Here is a 27971-nt window from a genome sequence, read left to right as displayed (position 1 = left end):
GCATAAGTGTATGTGTGCATGAGTGTGTGCTTGTATATATGTGTGTGTGCATGAGTGTTTCTTTCTGGTTGTGTGTGTATTTGTGTATGTGTGTGTGCATAATGTGTGCATGAGTGTGTGTTTGTATGTGTGTGTGTGTGTGTACTTGTGTGTGTGTGTGTGTGTGTGTGTGTGTGTGTGTGTGTGTGCATGAGTGTGTTTCTGTTTGTGTCTATTAGTATGTGTGCATGAGTGTGTGTTTGTATATATGTGTGTGTGCATGAGTGTGTTTCTTTCTGGTTGTGTGTGTGCATATTGTGTGCATGAGTGTGTGTTTGTATATGTGTGTGTGTGCATGAGTTTGTCTTTCTGTTTGTGTGTGTACTTGTGTGTGTTTGTGTGTGTGTGTGTGTGTGTGTGTGTGTGTGTGTGTGTGTGTGTGTGTGTGTGTGTGTGTGTGTGTGCATGAGAGTGATTCTGTTTCAGTGTATTAGTATGTGTGCATGAGTGTGTGTTTGTATTTATGTGTGTGTGCATGAGTGTGTTTCTTTCTGGTTGTGTGTGTGTGTGTGCATGAGAGTGATTCTGTTTCTGTGTATTAGTATGTGTGCATGAGTGTGTGTTTGTATTTATGTGTGTGTGTGTGCATGAGTGTGTTTCTTTCTGGTTGTGTGTGTATTTGTGTATGTGTGAGCATAATGTGTGCATGAGAGTGTGTTTGTATATATGGGTGCATGAGTGTGTCTTTCTGTTTGTGTGTGTATTTGTGTATGTGTGTGTGTGTGTGTGTGTGTGTGTGCGCATGAGTGTGTTTCTTTCTGTTTGTGTGTATTAGTATGTGTGCATTTGTATATATGTGTGTGAGCATGAGTGTTTCTTTCTGTTTGTGTATGTGTGTGTGCATGAGCGTGTTTCTTTCTGTTTGTGTGTATTAGTATGTGTGCATGAGTGTGTGTTTGTATATATGTGTGTGAGCATGAGTGTTTCTTTCTGTGTTTGTGTGTGTGTGTGTGTGTAAGTTTATTTCTGTGAGTGTGTGTGTTTTTCTGTGAGTGTGTGGGTGGTGGTGGGCCAAGACACCCATTATGCTTTCGCATCACATCCAAACAGTGCCCATATTGGGCAGCTTCATCAAAGTGAATGTGTCCAGAGTTTGGCCCGAGAATTGAGGACACAGACACACACAGTCGGTTTTGTCCCGCTCGTTCTGTACTGACACGCAGCCAGGCGCGCTATGGTGACGAGACGCACTAAAATTAAGAGCGCGCTCCTATAAAGAGAGAAAACGCATTTTACAAACTCTCCTCAGTGCCAGCGCGCACACAGAGCATTATGCACAGAGCGACTCCCCACGGCACTGGAACAATCTCGGTGCTCAGAGCCTCTGTTCTGCACAGGTTCTGAGTCATGACGTATTTACTGACAGCGCCTTGCGAGTTTTAGCACGGGTGCACGAGCAGCTCGGTAATGCATTTCTCCGTCAGATAAACCTCCCATTGCGTCTCCGTTAAGCGGCTATTAGCTCTTTTCTCTCGGCGAATCATCGGACCTGTTCGTTTTGGAGTGCGCAGTTCAGTTTTGGATTTTCTCACCTTTCACTTTTAGATTTGGAAAAGTTTTTATTTCAGTTTTTTCCCCAGAAACAGTGTTGAGTTTTTCGGGATGTGGAGAGCGGGTCACCGAGAGCGCGCACTGCTGCTGCTGCTGGTTTGGCTGACGCGCGCGGACGGTGGGTTTCTCTTGATGATCTGTGCGGTAATTTGTTTCACGCGCCTCTGCAATACACATTTACGCGCGGTAATGAATGGACGCGTGCGTGTGTGTGATGATTACTGAAGATTAAGATTTGTGGTAATGCTACATTTGTTCGTTCTTGGTGGGTGTTTGAATACATGTTTGTGCGTGCGTTAAAAAATTTAATAAAATAATAATAATAATAATAATAATAATAATAATAATAATAATAAACTGTGCGTGACAGAAAGGGGAAAAAGTGGATTTTTTATTGCTAAAAAGACGCACTCCATTCAGGATTAGATTAAACTTTATTGTCATTACAAATGTACATGTACAAGGCAACGGAATGCAGCTTACAGTGCTCAGCATATATAAGTACACCCCTCACAAATCTCTTTTACATGCATATTTTATTAGGAAGCTATACAATATTACATTTGTGCAAATACAGTTGAAATCAGAATTATTAGCCCCCTTTGAATTTTCCTTTTTTTATATATTTATATATATTTCCCAAATGATGTTTAACAGAGCAAGGAAATTTTCACAGTATGTCTGATAATATTTATTCTTCTGGAGAAAGTCTTATTTGTTTTATTTCGGCTAGAAAAAAAGCAGTTTTTCATTTTTTTAGAACTATTTTAAGGACAATATTATTAGCCCCTTTAAGCTATATTTTTTTCAATAGTCTACAGAACAAACCATCATTATACAATAACTTGCCTAATTACCCTAACCCCCCTAGTTAAAATAATTTACCTAGTTAAGCCTTTAAATTACACTTTAAGCTGTATAGAAGTGTCTTGAAAAATATCTAGTCAAATATTATTTACTGTCATTAAGGCAAAGATAAAATAAATCAGTTATTAGAAATGAGTTATTAAAACTATCATGTTTAGAAATGTGTAAATGTGGCAAAAAATAAACAGGAGGGCTAATAATTCCGACTTCAACTGTACATTAGATTAATCTGGAGCCAAATCTGGAGCTTATCTAACAAAATAACTCATGATAACGGTCCAAAAACTAGTACAACCAAATTTTGTTATAATAAATATATTAAATACAAATTAAAAAACTTGAAAATTTAGTTGAAATTCTGTAGGTTGTTTTTACAATATTTAGCTTGAATTGATTTCTATTGTCTTTCAATTTCTAAATATGTTTGGTGACTAAAATATTATTTACATAAACATCTGTTGAATAAATCTGTTTTGTTGAAATGCAGCAAAACACATAGCCTATATTCACTGAGAGATGGATACAAATATTCATTTTCAAAATGGGGTGTACTCAATTATGCTGAGCACTGTGTGTTAAAAGTGCAATTATAGAAAACTGGGTAATATTTAAGATGGATGTAATATGAACATAATATACAAGTCGTATTAACTAGAATCAGAGATTTACAAATAGATGAACATACTGTACAGGTTGCTATTAATAATCGGGGATATGCAAATACAAATGAATAAATAATGCAAGTAAAGTTATTGCTATAATCTTTCATTCAGATAGTTTTTATGAAACAAACCCTTGTCATTTAGCATAATGGATAGATTTATGTAAACATGAAAACTTATTCTGACATGTATAGAGTGTTAAAATATAGAAAATATAAACGTATAAAAGATTTATTGATTATAATAAATATATTTAAAATTACAATTTGCTGGAGAAATAACACCCAATGATTTGAAGGATAATGTTAAGGTATAATAAAAAACCAACAACACTATATTACAATAAATTAATATTAATAATAATATTTTGGGGGTGGCATGGTGGCTCAGTAATTGCCTCACAGTAAGAAGGTCGCTGGTTCGAGTCCCGGTGGGGTCAGTTTGCGTTTCTGTGTGGAGTTGGCATGTTCTCCCAGTGTTGGCATGGGTTTCCTCTGGGTGCTCCGGTTTCCCCCACAGTCCAAACACATGCGCTATAGGTGAATTGGGTTAACTAAATTAGCGTAGTGTATGAGTGTGTGTATGTGAATGTGAGAGTGTATGGGTGTTTCCTAGTATTGGGTTGCATCTGGAAGGGCATCCGCTGTGTAAAACATTGGTGGTTCATTCTGCTGTGGCGACCCCTGATAAATCAGAGAGTAAGCCGAAGGCTAAAATGAATGAATGAATGTTTGCCAAATTCAAAGTCAGTGTGTCAATAATTCACTTTCTCAAATAGTGTGTCAAAGCCAAATTTTGTTGTCATGTGACAAGAAAAGCAAAGGATAAAACACCTTTTAGATGTTTATTATTGTGTCTAAATCAATATTTATCATTATTATTATTTACATTATTTATTGTTTATAATAGTTGTACATATTGTTTTCTTTTTTGAAAGAGTTAATCATGAAAAACTGTGCATGTTGTGTATTGTTGATATCGATTTTCCATACAGCATTCTGTAAACAAATGAACTCCCTCTCTTCTATGCCTCATGTATTCGCTGTGAAAGTGACTCTAATGCTGTAACTTTATTTTGACCTCACACATACGTTCACTTTTGCAGTCATACTTTCCATTACAGCTGTTTTAAAAGCTAAAATCTAAATGACTTAATGAATGTCATGCTCACCCGCCTCTGATATCTTCACATCAGCATAACAGACTCATCAATGTGACACTAATGAATTTGTAGCAAGCGAATGACAGATGGCAGGTTGTTTGTGGTTAGTCAGACTTCTGAACATGACTCAGACTGGATTTACCTCACTGACACCGACCTGCCACCCTTATCTCTTCCAGTTCAGACTCGTCCTAACGGAGGATGATGATGATGGCTGACCAATGTGTGGTTATGGAGACGCTATGAGGAGAGAAAAAAAAATGTTGAGTGTTTGGTGTGATCAAGCTCAGCATCGTTTTGGTCTAAATTGGTAGACAGTCCTGTGATGCAGACACTGAATCAGCTCTGTTTCAGAGGCTTTACACAGGAATAGACTCACTCAAGCTGGGATTTTATTTCCTTTGTGTGAAATGACATCACAAGCTAATGATGAAGTTTCCTTATGGGAGATTATTGAGTATGCTGTTGATGCATGTTTATGTCATGCATATTTGTGTATACACTAAAAATGATTGGTTGTTTTAACACAGTATTCAATCAAAAAGAGGCTTTTTGCTGCTTGTTCAAATTACTTATTTAAAATCAATTAACTTAAATTTGTTAACATGGACGAATTGTGTGGAACACTGAATTTCTTTTACAGTGTTGACTCAAATATGGACAAACCCAACATTGGGTTAATTTTTTTTATTAAATTTAAACAACACTCTTTAACGCAGTGGTAGTGTTTGTCTATTTTTGACCCAACAACACTCCAGCATTTTTTAGATTGTAAAGTTGAAGTGAAGAGCCTTTTAATGTGGAAAAAAGTGAAGATGTTTAACATTTTTTTGGTTTATTTGCCTTGTTGATGCAGACATTGGGTTTCTCCACTCTAAAGAGAATAATTATTATTATAGTAAGGAACAATCTAATAGGAACCATTGTTGCTGGTTTGTTGTAACCCAACATTAGGTTAATTTATTAAATTAAAACTCAAATGACAATTTTTAACCCAGTGGTTGGGTTTATCTATTTTTGACCCAACAACAACTAAGCGTTTTTCTAGATTGTAAAATTTGCAGTTGAAGTGCCTTTTAATGTGGAAAAAAAGTTATTTTTGCCTTGTTGATGCAGACAAACATCATTGGGTTACTCCATTCTAAATAGAAGATTTTTTTATTATAGGAAGGAACAATAAGAAGTACACTTGGTTAAATTTGTTAACATGGATGAATTGTGTGGAACCCTGAATTTTTTAACGGTGTTGACTCAAATATTGGGTTACTTCTTTTAATTAAATTTAAACAACACTTTTTAACCCAGTGTTAGTGTTTGTCTATTTTTGACCCAACAACACTCCAGCCTTTTTTAGATTGTAAAATTTGCAGTTGAAGTGCCTTTTAATGTGGAAAAAAGTGAAGATGTTTAACATTTTTTTGGTTTATTTGCCTTGTTGATGCAGACAAACCACATTGGGTTTCTCCGTTCTTAAGAGAATAATTATTATTATAGTAAGGAACAATCTAATAGGAACCATTGTTGCTGGTTTGTTGTAACCCAACATTAGGTTAATTTATTAAATTAAAACTCAAATGACAATTTTTAACCCAGTGGTTGGGTTTATCTACTTTTGACCCAACAACAACCCAGCTTTTTTTTTAGATTGTAAAATTTGCAGTTGAAGTGCCTTTTAATGTGGAAAAAAAGTTATTTTTGCCTTGTTGATGCAGACAAACATCATTGGGTTACTCCATTCTAAATAGAAGATTTTTTTATTATAGGAAGGAACAATAAGAAGTACACTTGGTTAAATTTGTTAACATGGATGAATTGTGTGGAACCCTGAATTTTTTAAACGGTGTTGACTCAAATATTGGGTTAATTTTTTAAATTAAATTTAAACAACACTTTTTAACCCAGTGGTAGTGTTTGTCTATTTTTGACCCAACAACACTCCAGCATTTTTTAGATTGTAAAGTTGAAGTGAAGTGCCTTTTAATGTGGAAAAAAGTGAAGATGTTTAACATTTTTTTTGGTTTATTTGCCTTGTTGATGCAGACAAACCACATTGGGTTTCTCCACTCTAAAGAGAATAATTATTATTATAGTAAGGAACAATCTAATAGGAACCATTGTTGCTGGTTTGTTGTAACCCAACATTAGGTTAATTTATTAAATTAAAACTCAAATGACAATTTTTAACCCAGTGGTTGGGTTTATCTATTTTTGACCCAACAACAACTAAGCGTTTTTCTAGATTGTAAAATTTGCAGTTGAAGTGCCTTTTAATGTGGAAAAAAGTTTTGTTTGCTTGTTGATGCAGACAAACATCATTGGGTTACTCCCTTCTAAATAGAAGATTTTTTTATTATAGGAAGGAACAATAAGAAGTACACTTGGTTAAATTTGTTAACATGGATGAATTGTGTGGAACCCTGAATTTTTTAACGGTGTTGACTCAAATATTGGGTTACTTCTTTTAATTAAATTTAAACAACACTTTTTAACCCAGTGTTAGTGTTTGTCTATTTTTGACCCAACAACACTCCAGCCTTTTTTAGATTGTAAAATTTGCAGTTGAAGTGCCTTTTAATGTGGAAAAAAGTGAAGATGTTTAACATTTTTTTGGTTTATTTGCCTTGTTGATGCAGACAAACCACATTGGGTTTCTCCGTTCTTAAGAGAATAATTATTATTATAGTAAGGAACAATCTAATAGGAACCATTGTTGCTGGTTTGTTGTAACCCAACATTAGGTTAATTTATTAAATTAAAACTCAAATGACAATTTTTAACCCAGTGGTTGGGTTTATCTACTTTTGACCCAACAACAACCCAGCTTTTTTTTAGATTGTAAAATTTGCAGTTGAAGTGCCTTTTAATGTGGAAAAAAAAGTTATTTTTGCCTTGTTGATGCAGACAAACATCATTGGGTTACTCCATTCTAAATAGAAGATTTTTTTATTATAGGAAGGAACAATAAGAAGTACACTTGGTTAAATTGTTAACATGGATGAATTGTGTGGAACCCTGAATTTTTTAAACGGTGTTGACTCAAATATTGGGTTAATTTTTTAAATTAAATTTAAACAACACTTTTTAACCCAGTGGTAGTGTTTGTCTATTTTTGACCCAACAACACTCCAGCATTTTTTAGATTGTAAAGTTGAAGTGAAGTGCCTTTTAATGTGGAAAAAAGTGAAGATGTTTAACATTTTTTTTGGTTTATTTGCCTTGTTGATGCAGACAAACCACATTGGGTTTCTCCACTCTAAAGAGAATAATTATTATTATAGTAAGGAACAATCTAATAGGAACCATTGTTGCTGGTTTGTTGTAACCCAACATTAGGTTAATTTATTAAATTAAAACTCAAATGACAATTTTTAACCCAGTGGTTGGGTTTATCTATTTTTGACCCAACAACAACTAAGCGTTTTTCTAGATTGTAAAATTTGCAGTTGAAGTGCCTTTTAATGTGGAAAAAAAGTTATTTTTGCCTTGTTGATGCAGACAAACATCATTGGGTTACTCCATTCTAAATAGAAGATTTTTTATTATAGGAAGGAACAATAAGAAGTACACTTGGTTAAATTTGTTAACATGGATGAATTGTGTGGAACCCTAAATTTTTTTAACGGTGTTGACTCAAATATTGGGTTAATTCTTTTAATTAAATTTAAACAACACTTTTTAACCCAGTGGTAGTGTTTGTCTATTCTTGACCCAACAACACTCCAGTATTTTTTAGATTGTAAAATTTGCAGTTGAAGTGCCTTTTAATGTGGAAAAAAGTGAAGATGTTTAACATTTTTTTGGTTTATTTGCCTTGTTGATGCAGACAAACCACATTGGGTTTCTCCGTTCTTAAGAGAATAATTATTATTATAGTAAGGAACAATCTAATAGGAACCATTGTTGCTGGTTTGTTGTAACCCAACATTAGGTTAATTTATTAAATTAAAACTCAAATGACAATTTTTAACCCAGTGGTTGGGTTTATCTACTTTTGACCCAACAACAACCCAGCTTTTTTTTTAGATTGTAAAATTTGCAGTTGAAGTGCCTTTTAATGTGGAAAAAAAGTTATTTTTGCCTTGTTGATGCAGACAAACATCATTGGGTTACTCCATTCTAAATAGAAGATTTTTTTATTATAGGAAGGAACAATAAGAAGTACACTTGGTTAAATTTGTTAACATGGATGAATTGTGTGGAACCCTGAATTTTTTAAAACGGTGTTGACTCAAATATTGGGTTAATTCTTTTAATTAAATTTAAACAACACTTTTTAACCCAGTGGTAGTGTTTGTCTATTTTTGACCCAACAACACTCCAGCATTTTTTAGATTGTAAAGTTGAAGTGAAGTGCCTTTTAATGTGGAAAAAAAGTAAAGATGTTTAACATTTTTTTGGTTTATTTGCCTTGTTGATGCAGACAAACCACATTGGGTTTCTCCGTTCTTAAGAGAATAATTATTATTATAGTAAGGAACAATCTAATAAGAACCATTGTTGCTGGGTTGTTGTAACCCAACATTAGGTTCATTTATTTCATTAAAACTCAAATGACAATTTTTAACCCAGTGGTTGGGTTTATCTATTTTTGACCCAACAACAACCCAGCTTTTTTTTAGATGGTAAAATTTGCAGTTGAAGTTCCTTTTAATGTGGAAAAAAGTTTTGTTTTGCCTTGTTGATGCAGACAAACATCATTGGGTTACTCCCATCTAAATAGAAGATTTTTTATTATAGGAAGGAACAATAAAAAGTACACTTGGTTGTTGTAATCCAACATTCATTCATTCATTCATTTTCTTTTCGGCTTTATTAATCTGGGGTCGCCACAGCGGAATGAACCGCCAACTTATCCAGCATATGTTTTATGCAGCGGATGCCCTTACAGCTGCAACCCATCAGTGGGAAAGTAATCCAACATTAGGTTCATTTATATAATTAAATTTAAACAACACTTTTTAAGACAGTGGCTGGGTTTGTCCATATTTGACTGTTGGGTTACAACAACCCAGCGTGTTATTGTGTTATTTAAAACCAAATTGGGTTAAATATGGACTAACCAAACATTGGGATGAATTTGGTATTAATTTAAAGGTGCAGTATGTAAGTTTGACACCCAGTGGTTGACCTAGGTATTGCATTCCTGGATCTAATGCAAGCGCAGGTTGCCAGATTGAGGACCAACAGGAGCGAGTCTGACTATCAAGCCTAAACACTGATTTAAATCATGTTCTATATAAAAGTAACGGCACCCGATATAAGGAATATTTTCCATATTAAAAGGAGTTTTTATTATAACAAACACCTTGAATTTATGTATTAGAAATTGCTTCTATTTCTCGCAGCTGAACAACAGAAAACTGACAATGATCACCTCAGGTACACCTCATGTGCTTTATTCAGTGTAAAATGCTAACAATGTGAGTTTGAAACAGCTGAAAGTAGCAGCAGATAGTTCACCTCAGATCTTGAAAATAAACTGTTTGAAATTGAATTTAGAACTGTGACTCCCAAGCCAACACATATCTGTGATTCAGCATCTACATTTAATAATGTTAAAGAAGGTTAATATGCATTAATTAAGTTATAAACTTTACCATTTCGTGAGTGAGTGCATATTCTGTGCCTCTGAAAGGCTGTATTTAAATTTCTGTCATGTTTCGACTGGTGCAAACAGCCAACTTGTTCATCGCTGCGTGTTTTTAGGACACAGGGTTACAATTTAACCCTCTCACCTAAAGTTTATGTTTGGAATATTTATATTATTTGCTAATTAGCAACCTCATGTGGAACTCTGAATCTGAGTCTCATTTCAGAGTCTGCTACTGTCCACCGGAGGTCGCATTTCGGTCACATGCGCATGCTTTCTGAATGAATGAATGAAATACGCTGTTTTCCACCAAGGCAACCCGAAGTGCTGACAAATGATTGGCTAAACTGGCATTGGGCGGGTTAAAAGAACCAACACAAAGACAGATGTTCCGGCACGTAACACACATTTTCAAAGCAGAATATCTGACTTCAGCATTGTTTTCCACATAAATAAGAATAATCATTTAGCATGTTTCTTAAATATCTGCAAACATATTATGGTATTTTTATGCTTTAGAAGAGTAAAAAACTAACATACAGTACCTTTAATTTAAAAATTAACCCAGGAGTTGGGTTAGTCCCTATTACACCCAGAATGGGGTTGAAATAAACCGGCATTTTTAGAGTGTAAAAAGAACATCTTGTGCAATTAAAAACTTCCAATTGAACTTCAATGCTGTAAAATGCTTATATTTTATTTTAACAGTGTATGTGGGGTGATTTTGAGGCTGATTTCTGCTTCTCAGCACATTTACTGGGCATCCGTTTTCTAACCTTCTGCTGCTATAGAGTTACACTTCTCCAACTGACCTCACTTAACCTTATTTAAAAAACTATTTTTGACATAAAAACCTCACTGGTGATGTAATTCATGCCATTCATTCCATCTGTATGTGTTATAGCAACTTATTTGTGGTCACATCCTTGCATCTGTTTGATGTAATAGATTTTGATTAATGTAATGTAAAATGTGTATTGTTAAACTCTTAAAAATGAAGGTTACAAATGTGGTTTAGTGAATAGTTCTATTAAATTCAATTCACCTTTATTTGTATAGCGCTTATACAATGTAGATTGTGTCAAAGCAGCTTCACATAAAAGGTCACAGTAAATAGGAACAGTGTAGTTCAGTTTTCAGTGTTTAAGTTCAGTTCAGTTTAGCTCAGTTCAGTGTGGTTTAATAATCACTACTGAGAGTCCAAATATTTAAGGGAAAATCCAACGATGCGCAGCTCTACAGATCCCGAACCATGCAAGCCAGTGGCGACAGCGGAGAGGGAAAAAAAACTTCACTAATGTTCTCAAAAACAAAAGAAAGTCTGTGCATTGTTAAAGGGGAAACCTCTATTATTAGCATTAAGTAAACAGCAGCCAGTGAGACTAGGGTTGATTTAAAGGCACAGTAAGTAAGATTCTTTCATTAAAATATTAAAATAAACACTAGAACCATGTTATATATTGTGCTGACTTATGTACGTATCCCAAATGTTTCAAAGAAGGTTCAAATCCAGAGAAATAAGCAATTTTATCTAGTGAGATGTGTGCTGTGTGTTCATGCTAACGGCGTCACATATACTCGAATTTCATTCATTCATTTTCTTTTCGGCTTAGTCCCTTTATTAATCTGGGGTCACCACAGCGGAATGAACCGCCAAGTTATCCAGCATATGTTTTACACAGCGGATGCCCTTCCAGCCGCAAACTATCATTGGGAAACATCCACACACACACTCATACACTGCGGTCAATTTTAGCATCCCCAATTCACCTATCCCACATGTGTTTGGAATGTGGGGGGGAAACCGGAGCACCCAGAGGAAACCCACGGGGAGAACATGCAAACTCCACACAGAAACACCAACTGACCCAGCCGAGGCTCAAACCAGTGACCTTCTTGCTGTGAGGCGAACGTACAACCCACTGCGCCTCGGCGTTGCCTATAATCGATTTCATTTTGGATGAATAAAAAACAGGGAAAAACCAAAGAGGCTTTAATATGTTGCGTGTTTTATTAGACTGCACGGATCAAGATTATAACAGAAGCCTTACATACCTGCCTCTTCCCAACATGATCACGAGCTGAAAAAGTGGGAGCGGTGGACTGTGGAATAATAAAAGCTCTGCTGCTTTTGTGTCGCTTCGCACTCGTCTTTCATCAGCAGTTGTTTCACCGTTTCTCATTTCACTTTACAGCAGTCAGTCTTACTCTGCTTCATACTACCATGAATATAAGCGCTGAAAACTTTAGCTCATTCATTAACATCATTTCTGCAGGAGTTCGTAGGCGGATAAGGACTACGACTCCCATGATTCCACACTCATACATGATTGACATGGCATAATCAAACTACGCCTTTGTTTGTTGAAAATACACGCCCTCTAGTGGTGAAAAGTACATACTGTGCCTTTAAGGCAGTGTTTCCCAACCCTGTTCCTGAAGGCACACCAACAGTCCACATTTTCAACCTCTCCCTAATCAAACACACCTGAATCAACTCATCAAAACATTAGAAGAGGCTCCAAAACCTGAAGTTAATGGGTCAGATAAGAGAAACACCCAAAATATGTACTGTTAGTGTGCCTCCAGGAACAGGGTTGGGAAACACTGCTTTAAGGTGTCCTTTTTATACATACTCAATGAACTTTCTTTAGCAATTACAATTAATCATGCTAAATTACACATACCTAACCATATCATAAGTATGTGTAACTAATTAAATCAACAGTTAAATCAATAGTTATATTGTATTTTTTTAATTTCCTGTGAAATTAAAATAAATAAAAAAATTAGATGTTAGTTTCAGTCTGTGAGTTTTAAGAATATCTGTTAGCTATCTGATATAAACATCCAAAGCTTGCAGATTGTCAGTTCCGCCTATGGATGAACGATTTTGTGTCATGTCATACTTCAGTTTCTCTTCAAATCTTGACCAATCAGATGCTCTCTACACTGTAAAATACACTGACAAAAACATTCAAAGATGATTCCTTAGATTTACTAAATGTTTTTAAGTTAAGGGGTTGTAAACAATTTATTTGGGCTGATTTTAAACAAACAAAGTTGAACATGAATATATTTAAGTTGTTTGTTTAAATTCAACCCATATAAACTGTTTGCAACTTTTTTGCAGAACAAATTTTTTTATCAGTGTAGTGTCTGGCATGCCCCGCCCCCTTTAAGACGTTTCTCTTTTGCTTTTCATTTGATGCGCTTGAGCTCAACTACTCTCACTGGCAGAGCTCTGAGAAAAACAAAACACTATTGGCTGTTTTATAAAGGGGAGAAGCTAATCTAAATTTTCAGCTGAGATTACATCAAACACTGCATAAAAAATACACATTTCAAAGTACTTCACGAGACCTGAAATGAAGTGTAACTGTAAATTCTTTTATAAAATTCATGTTCAGTTAGTTGCAAATTAAAATAAACTGCATATTTAATATTAATACTGCTTGAACTGGTTTGTTTCCAGTCTCTCCATTAGGACGTGTTTTCTTACTGGAGTTGGAGAGTTTTTCAAAGGGTGGACAGGAGGACGGGTTCGAGGCAGCAACACAGGCCTGTATGGCTCAAGGGGCCCGGGTGGCATCAGGGGCCGACCTGCACCACGCTGTGCTGGAATGTGCTTTCTCAGCCTGCTCGCGTGCTTGGCTCTCCGGACCCAGTGTTGGGTAAGAACATTACATTAATTACCTCCAGAATAGAGCTGTCCTGCTTTTTCGAGAGATGATAATAAGATACCTTGTCCGCGTGTTTCTGTATTTTTGTATGCGATAGCAAGAAAGAGAAAATCCTACCTGTGAATTCAGCCAGAACATTCCTATTTACACCTCGGGGCCTGAGAGAAATGGACCTGCGGCGTGGTGTGAGGGAACACATCAGCACCTTTCCATGTGCTCATTTTCTGTGCTGCTTCTCCATTGCTGAGGCATATCACCTTACTGAGCACAAATCCCAAAATAATTATCACTCTGAAACGACTTGTTCTTATACAAATGAAAAATACTGAAGAATACGGACACCTATGCTTTACATTACTTTGATTATTTCAAAATCTTGCTAATATTTTCCTTCATTTATGTAAAGTCTTTATGTGTAGATGATAGTCATAATTGGGATCCTCAAATATGGCCATGAGATCTCCTTTCCTGCAGAATTTAGTTCTAACTTTAATGCAAAAAAAATTAAATAACCAAACAAACAAACAGTCAAACAATATATATACAGTTGAAGTCAGAATTATTAGCCCCCCTTTTGAATTTTTTTTTTCTTTTTTAAATATTTCCCAAATTATGTTTAACAGAGCAAAGAAATTTTCACAGTATGTCTGATAATATTTTTTCTTCTATTTGTTTAATTTTGGCTAGAATAAAAGTAGTTTTTCATTTTTTATGAACCATTTTAAGGTCAAAATTATTCGCCCCTTGAAGCAATTTTTTTTCCAACTGTCTACAGAACAAACCATCATTATTCAATAACTTTTCTAATTACCCTAACCCCCTTAGTTAACCTAATTAACCTAGTTAAGCCTTTAATAATGTCACTTTAAGCTGTATAGATGTGTCTTGAAAAATCATGGCAAAGATAAAATAAACCAGTTATTAGAAATGAGTTATTATGTTATTATAAACTATTATGTTTAGAAATGTGTTGGAAAAAATCTCCTCTTTGTTAAACAGAAATTGGGGGAAAAAATAAACAGGGGGGCTAATAATTCTGACTTCAACTGTATATATATATATATATATATATATATATATATATATATATATATATATATATATATATATATATATATATATATATATATATATATATATATATATATATATATAATAACTGCTTTCTTATTATATGTAGTTTTAAATGAAATTATTACTCCAGTCATTATTGCTTTTATTTCTATTACCACTATTATTATTATGAATAATAACAATAATAATAATAATAATTAAAATAATAATCATTGTAAAATGTTATTGCACTATAAAATAACTAGTTTTTTAATCATTATTATTATTATTTATTATTAATTAATTATTGTTATTATTATTATTATTATTATTAGGTTGATTTCTGATTTCTGAAGGGTCATGTGACAGAAGACTGGAGTAATGAAGCTGAAAAATCGTCTTTAAAATCACTGGAATAATTGATTAAATTAAATGATAAATTTCTTTTGAGCAGTTATTTTATAGTGCAATAACATTTTACAGTTTTACAATTTGTACTGTATTTTTGATTAAATAAATACAGCTTTGGTGAGCAGGAGAAGCTTAATTTAAAACGTTTAAAAATCCTACTGACCCCCAACTTTTGACCGGTAGTGTTTATATACAGTATATAGACTGCATTGGACTGGTTAGAGCTAAATTTTGCAGAAAGTGGATATCATGGTCATATTTGAGGATCCATATAAAAATACTAGCATCTGAAGGATCAAGTGACAATCATAGTTTGTTACTTGAGGAATACAAACTTAGACCCGCAATATTATCTTCATCCTAAAGCATGCATTGAATCATTGAGAACCTATGAAGACTTTTCTTTATCAGATATCCCCATAAGAAACAATTGCTGGCTTTAAGAGCTTAAATATTAATATGGTTAAATAAGGAACAGGTGAACACAGTCAACAATAAAATCAGTAACAGAAACAAAGGGTATTGTATATAAGGAGACAACCTAAGGTTTATCTATTGTTTATATATATTTTGAAATACATATTGTAGTAATAACAATAATAATAACTTGTGTCAAATCTGAATTTTCTGCATCACTACTCCAGTTTTGTGCAACACACTTCAAATCAATTAAATGATGATTAAGAAACATTCAACCCAGGGTCATTCTGAAAACGTACATCTAAGTTTCTGGAGAGCGGCAAATACGTTCCAGGTGCTACGTTTTTTTGCAGTTTTTGTTTTCATGCTGTATACACGTTTTAAGATCTCCCTCGCAAGTGCCATTCCCGCCTGCTGTTCTCATTTAAATCCACCAGAGGCTGCTGTCGACTGACTGACTGATCGACTGACCCACCCTCCTCCTTCCCTAAACCCAACCAATAGTGTTTTCAAAAGCATCGATTGACCAGCCCACCCACTTCCCTAAACCCAACCGACAGTTTTAAAAAGCAATCCACAAAAAGTAAAGCCCTCGCATAATTTTTACCATGTTTTCAGATTTTACCACATTCTCACCCTGTTATTCACTTGTTTATTTTATTTTTTGGCATCTGTTTTTGTCTTACCCACTTACTGAAACCGTTCTTCGTCGGACTCAAACCCCATCATCGTGGTCAACTCATGTCTGCGTCACAAGTACGCCGGCATACATGGCAAACTACTGGACAATCTGATAACAACAGGAAAGCCACCCATACGGAGGTAAGCAGTCAGCTGGTAAGTGAGAAAAGGAACAGCATCATACCTCACCTTAGCATTTGCTTTAAAGATGAAATGCAGCCATATGCACTTCTGGCTACATAACTCTAAATCTGCAGAAATGTATATAGGGCTACGTTTTCCAACACAGGCTCATTGTGAAAACGTAGCCCTGCGGACGTTTCTGGAGACGGCGAATTACGAAGGCGGAGTTACGTATGGCTGCATTTCATTTCTTTAAACGAACGCTACGGGGCGGTGTGACGCCGTTTTTTTTCGCGCTTACCAGTTGACTGCTTACCTCCGTATGGAGAGCATTCTGGCTGCAACCAGTTTGTCCCGTTAGCACGCCATGTCTGTTGGTGGATTTGAGATACAGAGAGGAGTTGACCATGAAGACAGGGGTTCAAGTCCGGTGAAGAGAGGTTTCAGAAGGGGGGGTAAGACAAAAACAGAATCCAAAATATATAACAAACAAGTGAATAGCAGGGTGAGAATGTGGTTAAAAAAAGTCAGATGAGGGCTTTTATTTTTTTGGATTGCTTTTGAAACGTGTTGGTTGGGTTTAAGGAAGTGGGTGGGTCAATCTATAAAATTGGTTGGGTTTAGGGAAGGAGGAGGGTGGGTCAGTCGATCGTTCGCTCAGTCAGTCAGAAAGTCTGTCAAAAAGTGAGTCGACAGCAGCCTCTGGTGGGTTTACACGAGAACAGCAGGCGCGAATGGCACTCGTGAGGGAAATTTGAGATCTCGAAAAGCGTGCACAGCGACCTCTGGCGGATTCACGAAAACAAAAACTGCAGAAAAACGTGCCGCCGGGACGTATTTCACAGTCTCCGGAAACGTCCATGGAGGTACGTTTTCAGAATGGGCCTGGGTTGACGTTTTCAGAATGAGTCTATATGTTGGAAACATTTGTTGGCCAGCTAAATATTTACTAGGAAATCTTGTTACTGCTTTTTCGGGGTTATGTTTAGTTTTCTCCACACTTTTGTATGATAGTTAAGCTGTAAGTTAAACCTAAGTAAGCATGTTTAACTTACATATTACCTTAATTAAACCACTTTGAATCCTCATAAGAGCCATTAATCCTTAATAAATTAATACAAATGTATTCTGGCATACGCTCACTTTTAGAAAGGTTTCTGTGCAAAGTTTTATCCATGAGACCTCTGGGATTCTGCTGTTATTAAGTATGAATTTATGCATGTCTGAGGCCTTTGTTGAATATCACTTGCATATGCGAGCTTGGCCAAAAGGAGTGGCCTTCCCTTCAGAGAAACCTATAGATTACACATGGATTTCTTGGCCGTGACACATAGATTTCACATTGATGACATACACATGGAGGTCTCTTTAAAAAACTACCCTCAAGAAAACGTACCTCTGGGTGTTGATCGCTGAACTTTGACACTGGGCGTTTTCTGTCCAGTCTGGTGTGGTCGTCTTGTGGTTTTCGCCTCCTCTGCACACAGACAGACCCACATGCTCATAACACTGATTAAGACTCACAGCTGAGTGCTAAAAGGTGAGCTAAGCAACTTACAGCCCTCACAAACATTTGGAGGAATCTCTCTAAAAGATGTGGGACAAAACAAGACAGACATGCTTGACTGTAGATGAGGAGTACATTCGTAAACCTTGACTGAGATCTCTAGACTGAAGTTTTAGAAAACCTAAAGTTATTGTAGAATGATTATTCAGTTCAGTTGATTATTTTTTGTTCCATTAAGGGCAAGTAATATACAATACAGACCACACAACAATTCAACATAAGCAAAGACAAGCAAAACGATAGGTAAAAAGAGGCACCCACAGTAAGTGTAGTAAATAAATTATTAAATTCATTCATTTTCTTTTCGGCTGGAGTCGCCACAGCGGAATGAACCACCAACTTATCCAGCATATGTTTTACGCAGCGGATGCCCTTCCAGCCATAACCCATCACCGGGAAACATCCTCATTTTTTTTTTTTTATTAATTAATACATTTATTTATTTATTTATTTTTTTATTTTTTTAAATAGATTTTTTAAGTATTTAAAAAATAAATATATTTATTATTTTTATTTTATTTATTTATTTATTTATTTATTTATTTATTTATTTATTTATTTATTTATTTATTTATTTATTTATATATATATATATATATATATAAATTTTAATTTTTTTTATATAAAGCCTAACCAGGGAAGAGAGCTGCAAATTAGCTTTATGTTATATGCCCTATGTACGCAACATCAATTATCTTTGTATAACAATGTCAAGTGTATTGTCCCTGTAAAATAAACAGAGCAAATAAAAAAATCCATGCACACTCATACACTACGGACAATTTAGCCTACCCAAATTCACCCGTACCGCATGTCTTGGGGGAAACCGGAGCACCCGGAGGAAACCCATGCCAACTCCACACAGAAACGCCAACTGACCCAGCCAAGGCTCGAACCAGCAACCTTCTTGCTGTGAGGTGAACGTGCTACCCACTGCACCACCTAAATTATTAAATGATATAATATATTATAAATACAAAGACCACATTCTACATTAATGCAACATATCACTGTGTTTTACCCTTGAAAGTGGAGTATGTACACACAGACATTTATATACACTAAAAATGCTGGTTTGTCATAGCCCAACATTGGGTCAGTTTCGGACAAACCCAACCTTTTGTTAAAAAGTGTAATTTAAAATTAATAATACTAATAATACTAAAATACTAATAATAACTCAACATTGGGTTTGTCCATTTTTGAGGGAATGTGAAATTATTACAAGTTTTGAATATTACCATGTAATTGCCATGGTAGTGTTTATGGATTAACCGATTCTTTGCAACTTTACAATACATATGAACCAAAAACTATGAAGCAAAATTCCTCTTGTGTTTTAGTTATTTATATTTCTGTTATACATAAGACCTTATAATCTGACAATTATTATATTATATTATATAGTTTATACAGCAGGGAATATAAGTATTGAACACATCATGTTTTTTCCAGGGAATAATATTTCTAAAGGAGCTGTTGACATGCAATTAAACCAGATTTTGGTAAAAACCCAAGCAATACAAACATAAAAATATAACAAAATAAAAAAAATCTGAAAAATGAGTTGTGTGTAATAACAATGGAATGACAGAAGGAGAAAGTCCTGAACTACTGAAATGTATTTTATACTTTATATAAAAGGCTATTTTGGTGATGACAGCTTAAAGACACCCCTTATATGGAGAATGAAGGCACATGCATTGCTCGGGTGTGAGTTTTTCACAGACTTCAACAAAGGGTAAAAATCTTGATGGCTCTGTGGGTCTCGTCTATCAAATCTGAGCTTTATTTTGTATTCTATATTGGATTCAGATCATGTGATTGGCTGGGCCATTCTACAGCTTGCTTTTCTTTCTCTGAAACCATTTGAGAGTTTCCTTGGCTGTGTTTTGGATCATTGTCCTGCTGAAATGTCCACACAGGTTTCATCTCCATCATCCTGCTAATGTAGAGGTTGAACCGAAGCAGCTGATATTCATTTACAATAATGAAAGACGAAGGGTTGCTGAAGAACTACTGAGAGATTTCAGCTGCTGTCTGGGCTTTCACTGCCTTTCTACACCTTCCTTTCTTCATGTGTTCAATACTTTTTTCCCTGTGTCATTTCATTTTATTACACATAACTTCATTTGTAAACTAATTAGATTTCTTTTCAAGTCAACATCACCTTTATAAATATGTTTTCTGACATTTTAATGTTCATATACATGTTCAATATTTATTTTGTCCATCTTAGTTCTAAAGTATTCTATTGTTTGTTTGACAAAATATTACTTTTTTTAATCCACTTTCTTTGTAATTATTTGTAAAATTTGCTAAAAACAAATCGGCTAATTGTTTTACAGGGGGTGTAAAGGGATAGTTCATGTAAAAATTGAAAATGTACTCACTATTTTCTCTCACTAAAGGGCTTACAAAGCTATATGTGTTTATTTCTTCTGTTGAACGCAAAAGAAGATATTTTGAGAAAAGCTGAAACTGATGACCATTGACTTACCAAATACAAATACTATGGAAGTCAATGGTTACAGGTTTCCAGCTTTCTTTAAAATATCTTCATTTGTGTTCAACAGAATAAAGAAACTCATAAAGTTTTGGAACGAGTAAAGAGTGAATAAATGATGACAGAATTTTGGGTGAACCGTCCCTTTAAGGGGAATCTAAAACATGGATTTCCCCAACAATTTAAAAACGACCCCACAGATTATGAGTAAGAGAGTGCTAATGGGAAAATCGCATTCACATATGATCCAAAACAGACCTGTAATGTAAATTTACACAAACACTGAAGACATTAGCAATGTGATGATGGGGATGTACTGCATAAAGTGTATACGCGGGTTTGTGTATGCATGTTGAAACTGAGCTGCATATGTAAGCAGAATTTAACGTCGTGTCTGTTCCCGTCCTGCTGGAGAGGTTGATGGCAAGAATTCCTCTAATTTACTTCCAACTCGTCATTGTGTGATTTCAGGACCACAGTGTGCAGCGGCGTCCCGGGACATCTGAGGCCAGTCGACGTGCAGCTGGAGAATTTAACCGCCAACACTGAGAGTCTGGGCGTTTTCTGTGTGAAAGATAGCGGTCAGTTTTAAATCACTGAAGGAAGCAACTTTTTCACTTAAGGACTATTGCATATAACACATACCATAATATATAGTTACTATACTTAACAAATATGAGTGAACCTGATACACTAAAAGTGATAAATGACTTTACTTAAAGGGGACCTATTATGCAAAAATCACGTTTATAAGGGGTTTAAACACAGTTGTATATTAATAACAAAATGTAAAATTAGGGGTTACTTTAAAACCAGATAGCTTTTAATTTCAGTATGCAGTGTGGAAACAGACCTTATATGTCACTAGCCCTGTACATTTCACAAACTTTCTCATTTATAAATCACTGACCCTTTTTCTGTTTCCCGTCCATCCACCAGATGCTCCCTGTGGCCAGCCGCCTTCATTCCCACACTCCCATCTGCAGGGAAAAACTGGGCTGGATCTGGGCGATGAACTCCTGTATGCCTGTGACCCAGGGCACAAACTGCCCAATGGAGAAACCGCCTTCAGTCTTCTCTGCGACAGCTGTGGCGAATGGTACGGCCTGGTGCAGCACTGCGTCAAAGGTGAGCTGCAAACTCAGTGATTATATTAAAAAAACTAAAGCATGCATGCTGGACTTCTTGAGGTTCAGAGGGTTTATTTGGGTGTTGCTGCGGAGTTTTTAATGTACAGTTGAAGTCAAAATTATGAGCCCTTCTGCGATGTTTTTTCCTTTTTCAAATATTTCCCAAATGATGTTTAAGAGAGCAAGGAAATTTTCATAGTATTTCCTATTATACTGTTTCTTCTGGAGAAAGTCTTTGTCATGATCACCAGTGATCCTTCCTGACAGGTCACTGGTGAACTACAAGTGTCCTGTTTAGGAACTACAAATCCTATCAGGTCATGTTAAACCCAAGCTGTTCATCACGGCTGATGAGACTCACACACACACAGCTAAGACTTGTGATGACTGATCATTCAGACTATTTATACACCACACATACACAAGTAAAAAACTGTCATGTTCACTAGTGATTTGAGGACTACAGAGATCGCTGGTGAACTACAATTCAGTCATGAACTACAGATCCCTTCATTCTTGTATCTGTGGGGTGAGCTGCAAACCCCATCGCCATCTCAGCTGTGTGTGTGTGAGTCTCATCAGCCGTGATGAACAGCTGGGGTTTAACATGGCCTGATAGGATTTGTAGTTCCTAAACAGGACACTTGTAGTTCACCAGTGACCTGTCAGGAAGGATCACTGGTGATCATGACAGTCTTATTTGTTTTATTTCGGCTAGGATAAAAGCAGTTTTATTTTTTTAAACCATTCCTAGGTCAATATTATTAGCCCACTCAAGCAGTATTTTTTTCGATTGTCCCCAGAACAAACCAGGTTGGAATGTAATGTTTAGTCACACTCTATTTTTATTTAACTTGTTTATGATTTCTTTTTTTATGATTTCTGAAATTCTAAACTCCAAAACATTTAGAAATGGACATTGGAAATGGCCAATTTGCTAGTAAAGAATTGTAGTCGGCCATAAAATATCAAGATCAGTGCATCACAAGTATTTTATAAATACAGTTCAAGGTTCAGAATTATTAGCCCCCCTTAGAATTTTTTTTTCCTTTTTCAATATTTCCCAAATGATGTTTAACAGATTCAGGAAATTTTCACAGTATGTCTGATAATGTTTTTTCTTCAGGAGAAAGTCTTATTTATTTTATTTCAGCTAGAATAAAAGCAGTTTTTAATTTTTAAAAAAACATTTCAAGGTCAAAATTATTAGCCCCTTTAAGCTCTATATTTTCGAAAGTCTACATCAGTGTTTCCCAACCCTGTTCCTGAAGGCACATCAACAGTACACATTTTCAATGTCTCCCTAATCAAACACACCTGAATCACCTAATTAGAACATTAGAAGAGACTCCAAAACCTGAAGTTAATTAGTCAGGTAACGGAGACATCCAAAATATGTACTGTTGGTGTACCTCCAGGAAAAGGGTTGGGAAACACTGGTCTACAGAACAAACCATCATTATACAATAAATTGCCTAATTACCCTAACCTGCCTAGTTAAAATAATTAACCTAGTTAAGCGTTTAAATGTAATTTTAAGCTGTATAGAAGTGTCTTGAAAAATATCTAGTCAAATATTATTTAAGAGTGACGCAAGAAGGTCGCTGGTTCGAGCCTCGGCTGGGTCAGTTGGCGTTTCTGTGTGGAGTTTGCATGTTCTCCCTGCGTTCGCGTGGAATTCCTCTGAGTGCTCTGGTTTCCACCACAACTCCAAAGACATGCGGTACAGGTGAATTGGGTAGAAATTGTCCATAGTGTATATGTGTTAATGAGTGTGTATGGATGTTTCCCAGAGATGGGTTGCAGATGGAAGGGCATCCGCTGCGTAAAACATATGCTGGATAACTTGGCGGTTCATTACACTGTGGCAAATGAAATGAATGAAATATTATTTACTGTCATCTTGACAAAGATAAAATAAATCAGTTATTATGAGTTATTAAAACTATTATGTTTAGAAATTGGGGGGAAAAAATAAACAGGGGGGGCTAATAATTCTGACTTCAACTGTATGTGAATGTGTTGATTTGCATTTAATGGTGGTATAAAGTTTCATAGGTTCATTTAAAGGTCAGAGAGTTCTTTTTTGTTTACTGGTCTAATCATAGTTTCATATTTCTCTTTTTTATGAAATCTTTTATAGGGGTTGTCAGGTAAATTATTATTGTGTGCTTTATTGCACCCTTCTGAATGACGTTACATCAATAAGAAATTATCACAAACTCTGTGCTTTCTTACAGTCAGCATTTAGGAAATATACTGTAAGATAAAATGTTACTGGTTAAAACATAAATTGGAGGTCTTAAAATATGTGGAAAGAGTCTCTGAAAAATCTTTAAAAGGTCTCAAATCAATAGTTCACCCAAAATGTAAATTCAGTCATCATTCACCCACCCTTCACTCCACTTCACAGTTTCTCTCTTCAGTTAAAAACAAAAGGAGATATTTTGAAGAATGCTGAAAACCTGTAACCATTGACTTCAATGGTATTTATTTTTCCTACTATGGAAGGCAATGGTTTTCAGCTTTCTTCAGAATATCTTCTTTAGTGTTTAAGGGTAAATCATAATTTTTGGTGAACTATCCCTTTAAGAGGGATTGATTTAACTGTATATACCCTGTATGTGTTGCAGATGATCCAGAAGGCCACATTGACTATGAGGATAAGTTCACCGATGATCATCTGCTTGAAAATTCAGAGGAGCATCATCATATTTCCTTGACCCCCGGAGGAACGCAGTCCACTCAAAGTGAAGAGGGGAAAAAATCCACTCCTGAGCCTGTTCTTGAGCGGACAGCGATATCTGATGAAAAAAATGATGAAGACTCAACAATATCAGCCACTGAACCCCCAGTGTCTCAGCTCAGCCAGAAACACATGTTCTGGTTCCCTTCGGAGGCCTTCCAGGACGAGAAAAGCCATGTTGGCATTACTACTGACTCTTTTAAAAACCCTAGTGAAGATGAGACTCACATGACAGTCAAAACAACTGACAGCCAATCAGATCCTGACGTGATCACAGAAGAACATCTGACAGATCCGCCCACTGAGGAACCTGCCAGTCCTAATGTTGAAGGTACTGATGATTCCTGGTTAGATGGATACCCTGTTGGTCAGGAGGAAGATAAAGCTGGAGGCGGGTCTACAGGGGAGGCGGGGCCAGAGCAGGAGGGGGAGACCGAGGCTGGCCAATCAGAAGTGGAGGTGTTTGAGGATGCAGCCTCAAAAAACCCTGTGGAAGAAGAGACTGGGGGGTTGATTGACAGTCCTGATGAGGAAGAAGATCGCAAAGATAGCATCCACATTAAAGGAGATGAAGAACAGCTAACTAGACTTGAAGAAGAGTCTGTTGGAATACATGAAGATACGACTGAAGTGCTTGCAGAAGACGGAGAAATGCACACACCTGAAAAAACAGCATTAGACTTTGATGGTGTTACTGAAAGTCCAAACGGTTTGGGTGTAAAAACGACTACCATCATCATGAAGATCACACCTAGCCCAGGTGATATTGCTCTAAACAAGCGTCCCATGGTGTACACACCAGCTTCTGCTCCTGAAAATGTTAGCACCAGCCAGGAAGGACTTGAAAACACATCCACACCTTCTGGGATGGTCCACCTGGATGAAATCACCAGCATTCCCACAGCTGTCATTAAGGATCCATGGGAAACCATTGATGACCACTTAATGGAGCACATCCCTGGTTACGTCCCGACTGACATCCCTGAAAACCAGAGCATGATGGAACGAGGTGGAGATCAGAGTCTGGACCAGCAGGAGCGGGACGGTGTGGGGGGTTGTGTTGAAGACCCCTGTCACGGGGCAGGTCGCGGGCCGATGATCGCGGCCATTATTGTGGGAGTGGTAGCGGCGGTGGTGGGCGTGGTCTTGGGGGTGTGGTGTTATAAAAAGAGGCAGCAGAAGAGCTCGCACTACCAGCTGAATGGAACAAACAGGCAAACACAGAGCATTGAGTTACAGCAGACTGTGTGAAACGTCCTGCAGGTCCTCATCAGCACACACAGCTTACACCAGCAGCCATATAAAGCCATTCATGTGTGAACATTACAGTCCACTGAGCAGAACACACAACAGAGAAAAGTGAATCTGAAATCTATCTATCTATCTGTCTATCTATCTATCTATCTATCTATCTATCTATCTATCTATCTATCTATCTATCTATCTATCTATCTATCTATCTATCTATCTATCTATCTATCTATCTATCTATCTATCTATCTATCTGTCTATCCATCTATCTATCTGTCTGTCTATCTGTCTGTCTATCTATCTGTCCATCCATCCGTCTATCTATCTATCTGTCCATCCGTTCTTCTATCTATCTATCTATCTATCTATCTATCTATCTATCTATCTATCTATCTATCTATCTATCTACCTATCTATCTATCTATCTATCTATCTATCTATCTATCTATCTATCTATCTATCTATCCGTCTATCTGTCTGTCTGTCTCTGTCTGTCTGTCTATCTGTCTATCCATTCGTCTATCCGTCTATCTATCTATCTATCTATCTATCTATCTATCTATCTATCTATCTATCTATCTATCTATCTATCTATCTATCTATCTATCTATCTATCTATCTATCTATCTATCTATCTATCTATCTATCTATCTGTCTGTGTCTGTTTGTCTGTCTGTCTGTCTGTCTGTCTATCTATCTGTCTATCTATCCGTCTATCCATCCGTCTATCCGTCTATCTATCAGTCTATCTATCAGTCTATCTATCCGTCTATCTATCCGTCTATCTATCCGTCTATCTATCTATCTATCTATCTATCTATCTATCTATCTATCTATCTATCTATCTATCTATCCGTCTATCTATCTGTCTGTCTGTCTGTCTGTCTCTGTCTGTTTGTCTGTCTGTCTGTCTATCTGTCTATCCATTCGTCTATCCGTCTATCTATCTATCTATCTATCTATCTATCTATCTATCTATCTATCTATCTATCTATCTATCTATCTATCTATCTATCTATCTATCTGTCTGTCTGTCTGTCTGTCTGTCTGTCTGTCTGTCTGTGTCTGTTTGTCTGTCTGTCTGTCTGTCTGTCTGTCTATCCGTCTATCCATCCGTCTATCCGTCTATCTATCAGTCTATCTATCAGTCTATCTATCCGTCTATCTATCCGTCTATCTATCCGTCTATCTATCCGTCTATCTATCCATCTATCTATCTATCTATCTATCTATCTATCTATCTATCTATCTATCTATCTATCTATCTATCTGTCTGTCTGTCTGTCTGTCTGTCTGTCTGTCTGTCTGTCTGTCTGTCTGTCTGTCTGTCTGTGTCTGTTTGTCTGTCTGTCTGTCTGTCTGTCTGTCTATCCGTCTATCCATCCGTCTATCCGTCTATCTATCAGTCTATCTATCAGTCTATCTATCCGTCTATCTATCAGTCTATCTATCCGTCTATCTATCCATCTATCTATCTATCTATCTATCTATCTATCTATCTATCTATCTATCTATCTATCTATCTATCTATCTATCTATCTATCTATCTATCTATCTATCTATCTATCTATCTATCTATCAGTTCACCAAAATTTGCCTCTAATTGAAGAATTGCATCAATTCTGAGCCCTCCGTCACCACACAGAGTTTGCCTGACAGGATTGTTTAGTGCTTATTAAGTGAGAATTTCTCTTGTGTTTTCTTTGTATTTTCATTGTATTTTGAAAGATTCATTTGAATCTAGATGGACTGCGGGTTTGTTGTGTGTGTGTGTCTACATACTGCCCGTCTGTCCTTGTTAACAAATTTTCTGTGTTTATAGCTTTGCCCATTAGTGAGTGAGTGTGTGTGTGAAAGACTCATTGTGACCTATTTTGCTGTGTGTGTGTGAGACAGAGAGACGAAAGAAAGAGAGCAGTCAGTCAAAAGAGCGAGCGGTTGAACTCAGCCTTCTGTGTGCACCCTATTGAACGTTTCTCGCTCACAAACAGGTGAGACATTCTGGTCAGAGGAACCGAGGGTGACGTCTGATTGGCTTTTAGCTTATAAAGCAGGCAGAATAAATAGCTTTCATCCCTAAATTTAGAATACAATGAGCATTTGTGCATTTCAGACCTTGTTTTCCTATAAATAAGCGAGTTTCTTGAGGTTGAGCTCAGGACTCGGAAAAGATTCACACTCGCGGACAGGTGAGACATTCTTCTCAGAGGAACTGAGGGTGGATTCTGATTGGCTTTCAACGCATTTGCAGCTTGCGGAGTGCTAGTTTCTTCTAAAGTTATGGTGTGCTACACAAAAAAGTATTTTTTAAAACATTATTGGCTATTACATAAAATCCATACACATTTTCCATTCCACAGAAGGTGCTTTAGAAAAACAAAACATGGTTCTTTTAAAGGGACAGTTCACCCAATAATGAAATATCTGTCATTATTTACTCACTCTTGTTCAAAACCTTTTTGAGAACACAAAAGAAGATATTTCGAAGAATGCTGGACGGTCAGATTTTATATTAGATTTTTTTTTTTA

The 27971-nt window shown here is 36.2% G+C and overlaps 1 protein-coding gene and 1 long non-coding RNA gene across 2 annotated transcripts; one reads left to right on the top strand and one right to left on the bottom strand.

Annotated features, from left to right (window-relative positions):
• Positions 1-1284: 1284 nt before the first annotated feature.
• Positions 1285-26251, top strand: susd5 (sushi domain containing 5). The gene is made up of 5 exons (XM_056479080.1): positions 1285-1708; positions 13347-13545; positions 20787-20896; positions 21255-21443; positions 24079-26251. The coding sequence occupies exons 1-5, from the start codon at positions 1642-1644 to the stop codon at positions 25440-25442; spliced, it is 1929 nt and encodes a 642-aa protein (XP_056335055.1). The 5' UTR covers positions 1285-1641; the 3' UTR covers positions 25443-26251.
• LOC130246203 (uncharacterized) lies at positions 4285-17681 on the bottom strand. Its single transcript, XR_008839412.1, has 3 exons — positions 17639-17681; positions 13672-13815; positions 4285-4521 (listed from the first exon to the last, which is right to left on the bottom strand). It is a non-coding gene; the product is annotated as an uncharacterized LOC130246203 (long non-coding RNA).
• Positions 26252-27971: the final 1720 nt, after the last annotated feature.

The sequence above is a fragment of the Danio aesculapii genome, chromosome 19 (genome assembly GCF_903798145.1).
Source record: "Danio aesculapii chromosome 19, fDanAes4.1, whole genome shotgun sequence".
Classification (NCBI taxonomy): domain Eukaryota; kingdom Metazoa; phylum Chordata; class Actinopteri; order Cypriniformes; family Danionidae; genus Danio; species Danio aesculapii.
This window is presented reverse-complemented; position numbering and strand designations above follow the sequence as displayed.

Excerpts from the sequence above, each read along its gene's own strand:
- susd5 (XM_056479080.1), top strand. The coding sequence starts at position 1,642 with ATGTGGAGAGCGGGTCACCGAGAGCGCGCACTGCTGCTGCTGCTGGTT. Across the intron at positions 20,897-21,254 it reads TTTCTGTGTGAAAGATAGCG|ATGCTCCCTGTGGCCAGCCG; the intron begins GTCAGTTTTAAA and ends TCCATCCACCAG. Across the intron at positions 21,444-24,078 it reads GGTGCAGCACTGCGTCAAAG|ATGATCCAGAAGGCCACATT; the intron begins GTGAGCTGCAAA and ends TATGTGTTGCAG.